At 42.9% G+C, this 13,905-nt stretch overlaps 2 protein-coding genes across 2 annotated transcripts in view; both read left to right on the top strand.

Moving 5' to 3' along the window:
* LOC108372723 (probable serine/threonine-protein kinase fnkE) overlaps nt 1–13,905 on the top strand; it is a 151,788-nt gene that overhangs the window by 101,525 nt on the left and 36,358 nt on the right. The window lies entirely within an intron of this gene.
* Nucleotides 134–1,938, top strand: LOC108372712 (piggyBac transposable element-derived protein 4-like). The gene is made up of 3 exons (XM_017628465.1): nt 134–615; nt 670–868; nt 931–1,938. Exons 1-3 carry the CDS (start codon nt 354–356, stop codon nt 1,478–1,480), a joined length of 1,011 nt encoding a protein of 336 aa, XP_017483954.1. The 5' UTR covers nt 134–353; the 3' UTR covers nt 1,481–1,938.

Here is a 13,905-nt window from a genome sequence, read left to right as displayed (position 1 = left end):
TAACCGTTAATCGAGCTTTGTATCAAAAATGATACATTTTGTTTTATATCTTATCATAACTTCTTTAAAAAAAAAATTGAGTGCTGCATTCTTCGCGACTATGTTTATTTTGTTATTGCTGTTATTTTTAAACATATTTTCAAAAAATTTTGCAAGTAGGCCATGAGAAATTCAAAAACTTCATAATTCGAGCTATGTATCATTTTTGATACATATGGCAATTCAAACGTTTTTTTGCTGCGGTGCACGTCATTCGCTACGCGATTTTTGGTATTTGTGGTGTGTTTTTATTTCTTGGGGTGCTTTTTTGAAGATTCATTTATTTTGTCACATAATTGTGTGTATTCAAAACAATGTCGCGTCCACGGTTTTTGACCTTTGAGGAACTAGTGAATGAAGTACTGGATGAGAGTGAAGAGGATGAAGATGTTTCCGATCCTGAAACTGAAATTGAAAGCAGTTCGTCTGAAAGCTGCTTACCTGAACCGGATGACATTATTGGCAGTACTTCAGAAGCTGATCCAATGTATATAGCAAAAGATGGTACTACTTGGCGTAGCGAGCCTTACGCCACTGGTCGATTGGGGAGAGAAAATATCATAAATTTACGCCCAGGTTAGTAGTAATTGTTTATTGAAGTGTCATAGAATTAAGATTACTGGGCTTTAGGTGTAACAAGATTTGCATCCAGCCGGGTGAACAATATTCGGGATTCATTCCTACTACTTTTTCCGCCGTCACTATCAAAAATTGTAATTGATAACTCAAACAACTACGGAAAGTATATACATGGGTCTAACCATATCGAAATTTACGAGGATTTATTTCATGCCTACTTGGCCGTATTATTGCTGGCCGGTGTATATAAGTAAGTTTAACAACAGAAAAGTTTAAAAAAATATAAACTTATAACTACTATATGTTTATCAGATCCAAAAATGAAACTTTGCATGATTTGTTTGATGAATATTGTGGACGGCCAATATTTCGGTCAATTATGTCTGAGAAAACATTTTTATATATCCACAAAGTCATTCGTTTTGATGATGTGCTCACCCGACGAGGCCAAAGAAATGATGACAAATTCGCACCAATTAGAAACCTTTGGGGAAAATGGTCTGAACGGCTTCCCACATTCTACAATCCTACTGATTCTGTTACTGTGGATGAGCAATTATTGGGATTTCATGGTCGTTGTAAATTTCGCCAGTACATTCCATCGAAGCCAGAGAGATATGGTTTAAAATTTTGGCTACTTGTTGATTCACGCACATGCTATGTATGGAAAATACAGCCCTACTTGGGAAAAGGTGTGACAGGAAATCCTGAGAGGAATCAAGGAGAACGGGTTGTTCTTGATTTAGTTGATGGACTAAAAGGGCATAACGTCACCATGGACAATTTTTTTTTCATCTCACAGCCTTGGCCAAAAACTATTACAAAAGAATATGACAATGGTTGGAACTATGCGCAAAAATAAAAGATCTATTCCCCCAAAGCTACTGAATTGCAAAAAAATTCCACGATATGAATCAACTTTTGCCTTTACTCCTGATACCAGTCTCGTTTCGTACATCAGTCATAAAAACAAGTGTACACTTGTCATGAGTACAATGCATCACGCACCTAATATTGGGGATGACTCTAAAAAGTTGCCCGAAATAATCTCTTTTTATAACTCAACGAAGGGAGGCGTGGACACGGTTGACAAAATGCTAAGTTGCTACAGTTGTAAACGTAAAAATAATCGTTGGACTATGGCGGTATTTTCCAACATTATTGATATTTCCGCTTTGAATTCTTTTATTTTATACAACGAAATCGACCCCAATTAGAAGCAAACTCAAAAGCACACAAAACGTAAATGTTTCCTGCATGAGTTGGCAATTTCGTTGGCAAAGTCTTATATGGAAAAACGTAAACAAGGCCCAAGAAATGAACTATCTCTGGCGCTGCCTTCGAAACTCTCAAGTAAGAATATCCCCGTTATTAATGATACTATTTTATACAATAATTACTAACAGTAAAACAATTTCATTCTTCACATTAAAATTTAAAGTATGTATACTATTTCTAGTAAAATTATTTTTATCATATTTAAATTGCTCTGCCTTTGATTTTTAGTAATTTGATGTGGGGTTCCAAAAAATGAAATGTGGTTAGTAAGGGTTCCATCATCTTAAAAGTTTAAGAACCCCTGGTTTAAAGTACAAAACCGTGTACCGATAAAATTCAAAACCGCGTATCAAGATAATGCAAACCCACGTATGCGATGTTGCATTAATTATTTTCTAGAGAGTAAAAACACTCATCATCGTCGGTGGTGTAGTGGTAAGCAGTGCGCGCTTCCACTCCGCAACGCCTGGGTTCAAAGCCTGGTCAAAGCAACATCGCAAAAATATAGAAAAAAGGTTTTTTCTTAACACCGGTCCTCCTTCGGCAGGCAATGGCAAANTCAAAACCGCGTATCAAGATAATGGCAACCCACGTATGCAATGTTGCATTAATTATTTTCTAGAGAGTAAAAACACTCATCATCGTCGACCGCTGTGTTGTAGTGGTAAGCAGTGCGCGCTTCCACTCCGCCACGCCTGGGTTCAAAGCCTGGTCAAAGCAACATCGCAAAAATATAGAAAAAAGGTTTTTTCTTAACACCGGTCCTCCTTCGGCAGGCAATGGCAAACCTCCGAGTGTATTTCTGCCATGAAAAACAGCTTCTCATAAAAATACAATCGCCGTTCGGAGTCGGCGTAAAACTGTAGGTCCCTCCGCTTTGTGTGACAACATCAAGGCGCACGCCACAAATTGGAGGAGAAGCTCGGCCAAACACTAACATATGTGTAAGCGCCAGTCTATTATTATTATTATTATATAAAAACACTCATATTTCAAAATGGTTATCTTTTCTTAAAAAGCAATCTCATTTTTGGCAAGTATATTTCAGGAAGAATGGATAAGGATTGAGCCAAGAACTTGTGTGAGCAAATCCAATTTTTACAAACAAATGTCAGTTACGCGGTTTTGCATAATGACGATACGCAGTTTTGTACTTTAAACGACGATATGTATATTAACAGGAACGCAGCAATCTAATACACATGGAGCAGGAACGCAGCACAGCAGAAGCATAGCAAAAATCTGCAAATAAATGGGTTTTTGAGGTTTTTAACAAACAAAAACCTGGTTTCAACTTACCTTAAGGTGTCTAAAGCACAACGCACACACTAATGCAAAGGCGCAACAGGAACGCAACACTTTAAAACACGAACGAAGCAATACACAGGCGGAGCAGGAACGCAGCACAGCAGAATCGTCCAAAAAATATGCGAATAAATGGTTCATTAGATTTTCAAATAACAAAGAGCTGGTTCCAGCTTACTTCAAAATATCTGCAGGATGATGCACACAATCAAATTCGGCCGCAGCTGCAGTTCACCAGAGAATGCTTCAAAGGGTTCATCAATAAAGCCAAAATAATATGTTGTANGGTTCATCAATAAAGCAAAAATAATATGTTGTAGCTTAGGTTAGGTTAGAGTGGCTGCCCCGCGCAGAACGCGGAGCACACGTGGGCTGGAAAAGCCCGTTGTGATACCGAAGCCGAAGCCGTAATTGAACCACCGAGTGCGCTTTATATAGCACAAAAAGTCGAGAACGTTCGCCGAGATCAAATCGGCTAAACAATCTACAAGGTACTTGTTGAAGAATTGGTTGGGCATGTTGGACAGGGCGGGACAGTGGCAGAGATAGTGTTCGATGGTCTCCACCTCCTCCTCGTCTCTGCAACTGCGGCAGAAATCGTTGGTGAGGTATCCTAACCTTTTTCCGTGTGTGCCCATCAGGCAGTGTCCGGTGATTACCCCGACTACTAATCTGAGAGAGGAGCGGTCCAGCCGGGTGAGAGCTATGGATCGCTTTACATCAATCTTTGGCCATATTTGCCTGGTAGTGCCATGTGGTTTCCACAGCCCATCTTATATTTACCTCCTCAACGAGTTTCGCCTTTAGTCTGTGTTTGCAGGAGGTTAGAGGTATGCCCGCATTCGGAGCAGAATTGACTACAGAAAGTTCCGTTCCCCTCCTTGCCAGCTCGTCGGCTAGGCAGTTGCCAGGGATGTCCCTGTGTCCAGGGACCCATACAACAGTCAAGGAGCATTTTGATGCCAGCAGGTTGAGAGTATTTCTGCATTCGATGGCTACTTTGGACGTTGCTTCGTTAGAATTGAGAGATTTGATAGCAGCCTGGCTGTCAGAATAGATAGAGATAGGCCGTCCTGGAGGGGCGGAGGTTATAAGCCACCGAGCCGCCTCCATTATGGCGTTTAATTCCGCTTGAAAAACGCTGCAATGGTCCGGTAAGCGAAAACTGAGATTTAGCGCGAGTTCGTCAGAGTAGATCCCGCTACCCACTCTTTTGTTTAGCTTGGAACCATCTGTATATATGGCCGTAGACCCTGGGTTCAGGTCTGTGGCCCTTTCCCACTCGTTCCTCTCTGGGATTCTTGTGGAGAATTTGTTATCTAAACAGAGTAGAGGAGTGGTATAATCTATCTGTCGTAGATTATCCGGTAGAGTTTCAAGTACTTTTGCGTGCCCGAATCTGAGGTCCCTCCACGGCTGGATTGTATTTAGCCTAGCCGCACTACAGCCGGCCTGAAATTTGCCGTAGAGATCCACAGGTGGAAGATTTAAGATTATTTCCAGGGATTTGGTGGGTGTAGTGGGCAGGGCTCCCGTGACGAGCATGGCAGCCGTCCTCTGCACACGTTCCACCTTGGCTCTGGATACGGTGTTGTTTAGAGCAGGCCACCATACGGTGACCCCGTAGAAAAGGATGGGTCTTATCACAGCTGTGTACATCCAGTGTACTATATGTGGTTTTATTCCCCATTTTTTGCCTATAGCCGTTTTGCAGGCATACAGGGCAGTATTGGCCTTCCTGGAGCGGTCTTCAGTGTTTCGCTTCCAGTTCAGCTTCCTGTCCAGAATAACACCAAGGTATTTCACCTCGGTTGAGAGAGTGAGTGCCACCCCGTTTAGGGCGGGAGGTTTAAATAAGGGAGTTTTATACTTCCTTGTGAAAAGTACCATTTCTGTCTTGGCAGGATTGACACTAAGTCCACATTCCTTGGACCAGATGTTTACCAGACCGAGTGCGTTTTGCAACAACTCACTCAGGACCTGAAGATGTTTGCCCGTTGCAACGATTGCTATGTCATCGGCGTACGCTATGACTTGACAACCGGTGCTCTTTAGGCTTAGAAGTATGGTGTTCACTGTTAGATTCCAGAGTAGAGGGGAGAGAACGCCCCCTTGGGGGGTGCCCCTGGTCACATACTTTGTAATGGAACCATCCCCTAGTTCTGATAGAATAGTTCTCTTTCCTAGAAGGAGCTCAACAAAATCCACCAGACCTCGCTGCACCCCCGCCATAAGAAGGGAGTTAACAACAGACTTCGGGTAGACGTTGTTGAAAGCACCCTCGATATCGAGAAAAACTCCGAGCGTGTATTCCTTTAAGGCCAATCCTTTTTCAATCGTCGCTACGATTTCATGGAGTGCGGTCTCCACGGATTTCCCCTTGGAATATGCATGCTGATTCGAGGAGAGGTTGTCAGCTTTAATATTCCGTCGAATATATTCGTCGATGAGCCTCTCTAGAGTTTTGAGGAAGAACGAGGTGAGGCTTATAGGCCTGAAATCCTTCGGTTTCACATGAGCGGCCTTGCCTCCTTTTGGTATGAATACAACCTTTGCCTTTGTCCACTCGTGTGGTATGTGAGTCAGAGTTAGGCAGGCTGTAAAAATCTGAGAAAGCATGGGACACAGTATGTCTTTAGCTTCCTGTAGTTGAGCGGGAAAGATTCCGTCAAGGCCAGGAGATTTGTAGGGCTGAAAGGACATTAAAGCCCATTCCACCCTCTCCTCACTTACGATGTCCCCAACGGTATCACCCAGAGACAAGTAGGTCCTAGGACCGGGCGAAAAATCGGGGGTGTCATCTGAGCAGCCCGGGAAGTGAGTGCTCATAAGGACCTCCAGCATTTCGCTACATGATGTCGTCCAGTCACCGTTAGGCTTCTGGATAGAGTTCATACTTGAAGAGGATTTTGAGAGAACTTTCCTCAGCCTGTTGGCTTCAGAGTTCTCTTCTATGTTGTCGCAGAAGTTTTGCCAAGATTCGCGTTTCGCCCTCTTTATGGCCTTCTTGAAAACTTTGAGTGCGTCTTTGTATGGTTGCCAAAGACCTGTTCGTTTAGCTTGATTGAAAAGCCTCCTGCTGTTCTTCCTCAGTGCTGAAATCTCAGGATTCCACCACTGGGGTTTCTTTTTGCCCTTCGGGAGGGTGCTTGGGCAGGAGGCTTTGAAAGCAGCATTACAGGCATTTGTCACAAAGTTCACTGCTTCATCAATTTTTGACGATGAGTCCAGCTCACCGAGAGAAACAACCTTCGTATTCGAGAGACTCGCTTCATCAGATCTTAACGATAAGCAGGACTTATCGTGAGAAGCGTATCTGTGTAGAGAGACCGACAGCGTATTTTTATACTTTGCCCAGTCGGTTCGCTTCTTGTTCCTGTATGCTGTTAAAGGAGCAGGATCAAAATTGAGCTTAAAGCTAATGTAGAGATGGTCAGAGAAAGAGTGTTCTTTGGACACCTGCCAGTCCCTTATCTGATCAGATAAACCGCTCGAAACAAGGGTGATGTCCAGCACTTCGCTTCTAACAGAGGTCACAAAAGTGGGGTCGCGCCCGCGGTTACATACAGTAAGATTATATAAAAGAACAAAGTCAAGTAAACACTCACCTCGAGAGTTGGTGTCGCTTGAGCCCCAGATCGTGTTATGCGAGTTAGAGTCTGCCCCTATTATGACCGGGAGTTTCCTGCGATTTGCTTCCTTCACAGCTTCTTCCAGTCTGTAGGGTGGAAAAACATGGCTGTCGTGGGCCATGTAGGATGTTGCCAGCCAGATCACGCTCTCCTTCAGCTGGACGCTGATGCAGACAGTGTCCTCGTCGCTGTATTGGGAGAGTAAAAAATAAGAATATACTTTTTTAATCAGAATGCAAGCTCTGATCCTACCTGCTACTGGAGCTGTTACAACCTGGTAGGCATCAGAGTTCAGTCCGCAAACCTTGTTTCTAACGATCCAAGGCTCTTGGACTAGAATCAAGTCCTCAGCTTTATTGCTGAGGCGAAGAAGAAGGGCAGCCGAGGCTGCCTTGGAATGGTGCAGATTAATTTGTAGGATCTGCACCATCCTCAGAGTCGGTGATGTCCATCGCTTCTAGCTCCTCCCGTTCGGCGGCGGCAATGACTGTGATGTCATTAACCTCCTCCTCCGGTTCGGAGTCCAGAAGCTGGTCCTCGTTCAGCATTGCCCACCGGCTGTATACCGACCCTACGTAGGCAGATACTGAGCTCGTGTCGCTCTCAGTATCTGACGCGGTTTCGGGTACACCCGTTGGTAGGTCCCCAGGTCCACTCGTGGTGTTTCCTGTGGACCCCGCGCTGTCTGCCACCGATGCCGACTCGGAGGCGCCAGGTCCGCTCGAGGCGTTGCCTGTGTTGTTGGCCCCTTCGTCGGTAGAGTTATCGGGAGGAGTGGGTCCGCTCGAGGCGTTGCCCGCCTCCTCCCCTTGTTGGTCCGTTTTCCGGTGGATTTTCACCGTGATGGAGTAAAAGCCGTAGCTTATTACCCCACCACAACCCTCGAGAACTGGGACGGAAGCATCGTTGATGACAAAGCCAACAAAACGCTGCTTCCCCTTGGTCTCGCCAACTCGGACTATCCTCCAATCACTTGTGGGCAGTCCTTCGTTGCCCAGTCGGATAAACTCAAGAATCTCCTCTGGCTTTGATGGTTCAGCTGGGACCCAGGCCCAGGCTCGCGGCCTGTTAGGGATTTCATCCCTGTGAACAGCAACTAAGTCTGCCCCGGGCCACAGCTGTCCAACCGTGGAGATCGCTTCCTTGTAAAGCCGGACCGCGCGTTCATCTGCACACGCCACCAGCTTTACCCGCCCCTGATGCCACCCAGCATCACGAACGACTGGTGCAGGGCCGGGATACTTCTGGAGTATCCCCTTATACACCCTGCATAGACCCATCAGTACGGACTTCCAATTGTCCGTGCTGATGTGGCCGTCCGGATGGCCCTTGTCCAACACCGCCAGCGTGAGGTGCTCTTTGGCGGCCTCGCTGAATGGCTTCGTGGTGGACACGGCCATGGACGGACGGACAGAGGGAGAGGAAGTCCTATGCCTTTTGGATCCACTCGCGGTGTCGTCCAGAGATCGTTGTCTCTTTTGGCCTAGGTCCTTCCGTGGGTTCCCCTTAGTGGATGGTATGTCCTTACCGCCCTTCCCGGAGGATCGCTTATCGCTGGCGGCGAAGACTTCCATTGCCCACTTGAGGGAGGCCTTTTGCTCCTCCGTCAGCTGGTCGTGTGGAATGACGCCCAGTCTTTTAATAACCTTAGGGGCTGCCCTTCGGTCGCGCTGAGCCCTGACGGAGGGCGGAATTATTTTCGCTGCTTTGGAGCAGCTGGGGCGCCGATCCAGGTCGTTTGCCCCGGTTGTTGTTTTACTCACAGGAGTAGTTCCCGGCTTGTCCGTGGAGGACTTGGGCTCGGTTACTACCCCCTGTGAGTTGGATGTGCCCGGGATGGGCGTGGAGAGAGGGGCTGTCCGCAGCTTCCCCACCGGCCTCGACTTTCCCTCGAGGGGTATAGTTTTGCCGGTATCGCTGGAAGTATGCTTTCCCTCTGGGGGCTTAGCATTCCCTCCAGATTCTGCGGAGGGCCGAATCTGTTTGGGCCGTGTAGGCCCTGTCTTCGGCGCCGTCGATGCGGTTCCCGAGATGGTGGGTTTATTGGACTTAACTTCGCCGTGTCCAGCGGCGGCACTACCCGTGCAGGGTTCCGAGGCTTCTTTTGTTTTATTCATCATTACTGGTTCTTTGGCCGCCTACTAAGCAGAAGCCTTTCGGCGGCCGGAAAAAGGGAAAGGGGAAAAAAACGGTCGACCACGGCAGAGCCCCATGCCGCAGCAAGTCCACCGTTACTCCCGGAGGCGGACAGGTATCCGGGAGGCGCCGTTAGAATACAGTCGGAAAACCCCCTGACTGCAAACCGTCCAATGGGCACGGTGACGCATGACACCCTGGATTAGGGAGGCGTTTTATACCTACCGCCAGGTACCCCCTAGAAATGGCCTCAGTATGCCCACCCCCAGCTCCCCCAGTGCGAGCCCATCCGGCCCGCCACCGGACGCGGCAGGAGAGTTTATACCTCGGCCTCAGCTAGGCCCCGCCTGCTTGCACCACTTCGGCAGAAGAGCAAGCCCATCCCGCCGCAGCGGTGCAAGCAGCGATGCCCATTGTCCAGTCGGCACCCGCTTGGAGGGTATATCAAGGACAATTTTCGCCAACCATGTTGTAGCTTACGTGTATTAGCTCTTAATCACAATACCAGCACAGGTCGGCCAGGAAAACACTAAGAAAAAGACGTAATAAATGCAAAATTCCCTGAAGATTGTTTATATTAAATGGCGGAGTTTAGCTCTCAAAAAAGTGTCAAACAGCTTTTTCGAAGTTCGAATTTCCTCCTCCCAAGTTTTCGAGGAAAATGCTACTCCTGGGAGTTAATTATTGGAGGATTTCTTTCTCTGGAGAAACAAATTCCCGGAGAACAAACTCCCNACAATTTTAGTGCACTCATTGAACAGACCTACTGGTAACTCGGTGTCCGGTAAAGGTACTAGGCGACGCGACACGACACTACACAACGCGGCAAAATATTCTTTGCATGGATTCTTATGGAGCATAACGCACTACGCTGCAGCTGGGCTACGCGAGGCGACGCTGCGCGGCAAAGTTGACCAACTAGGCAAAAATGTCGCGTCGCGTGGTGTCGCGCAGTTCCGGTGCCGCATAGTGCGGTATACCCAGCGGAGCGACATAACGTTTCGTACTATATTTTTAACTTGAAGAAATTGATTTCGAATTGTGAGTGAAAATTTCATTCAAGAAGAAAGATTGTATGTAAAGAAACATAACATTTGAGGAGAAAGGAAAATAAAAATAAAAGGCATTAACATTACATTAGCATCACTGGNTAGCGTCACTGGCATCCATCTTGTTTGAAGGTTTAGACGCAAATAAAAAAAAAAAAAGTTGCAGCGAAGTGTNAGGAAAATGCTACTCCTGGGAGTTAATTATTGGGGTCTTCACATAGTGCTTGGTACTAGGTCTATTCGATGACCGCACTAGAGTACTCTAGTGCAGGAAAAAACGTTCGATGATAACTTTTCTTGCACTAAACGCATGTATTTTCTTGAGCTAAATGTCAAATATGGTTCTGTACTGCACCGTTCTACAATTTTAGTGCACTCATTGAACAGACCTACTGGTAACTCGGTGTCCGGTAAAGGTACTAGGCGACGCGATACGACACTACACAGCGCGGCAAAATATTCTTTGCATGGATTCTTATGGAGCATAACGCACTACGCTGCAGCTGGGCTACGCGAGGCGACGCTGCGCGGCAAAGTTGACCAACTAGGCAAAAATTGCGCGTTGCGTGGTGTCGCGCAGTTCCGGTGCCACATAGTGCGGTATACCCAGCGTACTATATTTTTAACTTGAAGAAATTGATTTCGAATTGTGAGTGAAAATTTCATTCAAGAAGAAAGATTGTATGTAAAGAAACATAACATTTGAGGAGAATTCGCCAAGGAAAATAAAAATAAAAGGCATTAACATTACATTAGCGTCACTGGCATCCATCTTGTTTGAAGGTTTAGACGCAAAAAAAAAAAAAAAAGTTGCAGCGAAGTGTCGCGCCGCTGCAGTTTGAGTGCGGTATATCAAAAAGTGTCGCGCCGTGTCGCTTAGTGCCGCTGCAGTGTCGCGTCGCTTGGTGCGGTCGTACCTTTAGAGGTGTATTCGCGTACATGGTTGCCGCTCGCCTAAATTTTTTTCTACCAAAATCTCTCAAGAAAAGTTACCAAAAGTTACCAAATCTTCTCTACTAAAATCTTCACTGAGAAAAAAATATCTATACGTATAATAAAATTGTAACAGGTCGATGTCTGTACATCAGAGGCGGGCATTTTTTGATTTTCCAAACACATGTAATTGGGCTTCAAAATTCTGCTTGCTGCGACGTCGACACATGTATACTATCATCGTCTTCGTGCGTCTTAAGGTTTGATTATGCATACTTCGCATAACTTCGCACAACTTTTTAAACGTAACACAAGTTTATAAAACTTAAGGCTGATTATGCTTCGCATGAAACCAAATTTATCAGTACTACCAGCCTTATACATCGAAGCAATAGGGTTATTCACGGTGCGTGAACAAAAACAGCTGATTTTTGGTTTCTTTAGGTAAATAGATTTGTTTACAGAAAAATTAATTTAAGAGGTTTTAATGGGGTATATTTGTAGTCCAAATTAAGTCTACACGAAAGTTTTTTGCAGTTTGACATAATTTTCAATACAATATCTCTCCAAATTCGTAATTAATTACATATATTAAACGCTATATTTACTTCATTTGATATATAATAAAACAACTGTATTGATTCTTTAATATAAAATAAGAATTTTGAATAAAAAATGACACGATATTTTCTTCCAAATGTTCGCCTGCCGCCCTTTTTTTCTTTTAACTTATCATATTTTAATATTTTTAGTGATATTACCAAAGATTTTTTTATTATAATTCATATATTTAAAGGTGTTTATATGCTCTTGTGCACATATTTTAATAAAGTTAGTTACGTACTTTTTTAAGAAAGATTTTATTTTAATATTACATCAAACGACTTTTAATTACTTTTTCAATCATATCCGTACTTTGAAAATTGGTTAAAAAACTTTTCAAAATATAAGCTTTCGAAAATATTGAAAATTCCACGCTTACCGTACGTGAACTCCCCTAATATGCTTTCCATGCATCTCTGTAAAAATATTGCTATTGGTACCACTGCAATTGAAATGTCACTTAAGAAAACATGAGGCAAAATCTAAACTCCACAGATCGCTAATTTTTTACAAGTTCTGCTAACTTCTGGGTAATGGAATACATACAAAATGCATTCAACAGATCTTCAACTGACAGTTTCAAATTTATGCGAAGTTATGCGAAGTATGCATAATCAGACCATAACGATAATTGACGATTGACTGATGCTTCGCTGGTATTTCGGCAAAGCAAATCAAATCAGTTGCTGCTAAGAGTGTCCGGACGAAAAGTTTTCTTAGTGGTAAATAAACATGAAAAATTGTGGTACATTCCAAAACAATGTGGTAGATTCAAATAAATAAATTTATAAATATGTTATATGCACTTATGGTTAGCTGATTAAGTTAAGTGACATTTTGACCAGTTTTGGCTATTTATATTTTTTGTTTATTTAATGTTTATCTTTTTTTTGCTGACGGTGCTAGGCATTTTCTTCCATATAAAAGAAATTGCCAATCATTAAAAATCAACGCGATTTCTTAGCGCTTTAAATTTGCACTTTAAGCTATTAAATTCTAATGGGCCATAAAACTGCAAGCTGAAGGGGTTTAGGAAATTTTATTGCCGAAAATATTTTTAGGGAGGGCTGCCACCTGTTTGAAAAATTTTATTGTATTCAATTGATAAAATAAATGAAATCTATATCTACATCTAGATATACATATAATAAAATTGTAACAGGTTGATGCATGTACCTTAAAGATATTAAAGAAAAATTAATATGGTGGGTTTTTATTAAAGCTACAGGACCCAAATAAACAATTTTTACAATTTTTGAATCTCTATTTGTCGCATCAGTCGAAAACATGGAATTGAATGCAGTTTTCACCGATGTATCGCTAGAGATCTAGCTTCCAATATAGAAGAAAAAATTAGAGATTTGCCACCTGTGTTTAAAATTTCAGTTTAGGTCAATTGATACCGTAAAGTGAATACTGCAATATGGCTGTCAAAAGAAAAAAAATTACAAAGGCTTACAGCTGAAAATATTTTTGTGGAAGGTTGCCACCTATTTGAAAACTTTAATTTAATTTAATTGATAGCATAAATTAAATATTGCAATATTGGCATCAAACTAAAGACGATAGGAAATTTTAATCCTGAAAATATTTTTAGGGGATTTGCCAACTGATTGAAAAATTGTATTCATTGAAATTTGTAAAATAAATGAAATATTGCAATACGAATATTAAACTAAAGAGGATTAGGAAGCTTACTTTTGAAAATATTCTTGGAGCCGGTTGCCACTTATTTGAAAACTTTAATTCAGATAAATTTATAATATAAACTAAGTGTTGCCATATGGGTATCAAACGAGAGTACTTGAGAATAATTGCATAATTGAAAAAATTGCAACAGGCCGATATCTGTACATAATAGATGTTAAAGAAAATTTATTAGATCAACAGAAGCCAAANAAAAAATTGCAACAGGCCGATATCTGTACATAATAGATGTTAAAGAAAAATTAATAGGGGATTTATTAGATCAACAGAAGCCAAATCTAAAATTTCGGTATGTTTGTCTGTATGTTTGTAAGCGCATCACGCAAAAGCCAATGTGTGGAATTAAATGCATCGGTGAAAAGATGTATGTACATATGCTAGAGCTCTAATTGAAAATATAGAATCCATTTTTTTTTTGTTTTAGTTTATCGTCGATCATTATTCCTAGGTATTTGAACGTATTAACTTTTTCCAGTGCGTCGTTGTTATATTTAGAGTTAGCAACGGACCGTTCTCAAAATTTCGCCTTGATATAACAACAAACTTAATTTCTTTTATTTCTGTGTGGAAGGTTTTTCGCTAAAAAAATTTAAACTTTTCGTTGTTGCTGCCAAAAAATGAAAATGAACATGAACATGAACTTA

This window comes from Rhagoletis zephyria, unplaced genomic scaffold (assembly GCF_001687245.7).
Source record: "Rhagoletis zephyria isolate East Lansing unplaced genomic scaffold, Rhagoletis_zephyria_1.1 Rzeph_scaffold_00075, whole genome shotgun sequence".
Classification (NCBI taxonomy): Eukaryota; Metazoa; Arthropoda; class Insecta; order Diptera; family Tephritidae; genus Rhagoletis; species Rhagoletis zephyria.
The sequence above is the reverse complement of the archived record's forward strand: the minus strand, read 5'-3'. Positions and strand labels throughout refer to the sequence as shown.

What these genes read in the sequence shown, in the direction of transcription:
- LOC108372712 (XM_017628465.1), top strand. Translation starts at nt 354, where the DNA reads ATGTCGCGTCCACGGTTTTTGACCTTTGAGGAACTAGTGAATGAAGTA. An exon ending in TATCATAAATTTACGCCCAG is followed by an intron (nt 616 to 669) that starts GTTAGTAGTAAT and finishes ACTGGGCTTTAG; the next exon opens with GTGTAACAAGATTTGCATCC. An exon ending in TTGCTGGCCGGTGTATATAA is followed by an intron (nt 869 to 930) that starts GTAAGTTTAACA and finishes TATGTTTATCAG; the next exon opens with ATCCAAAAATGAAACTTTGC.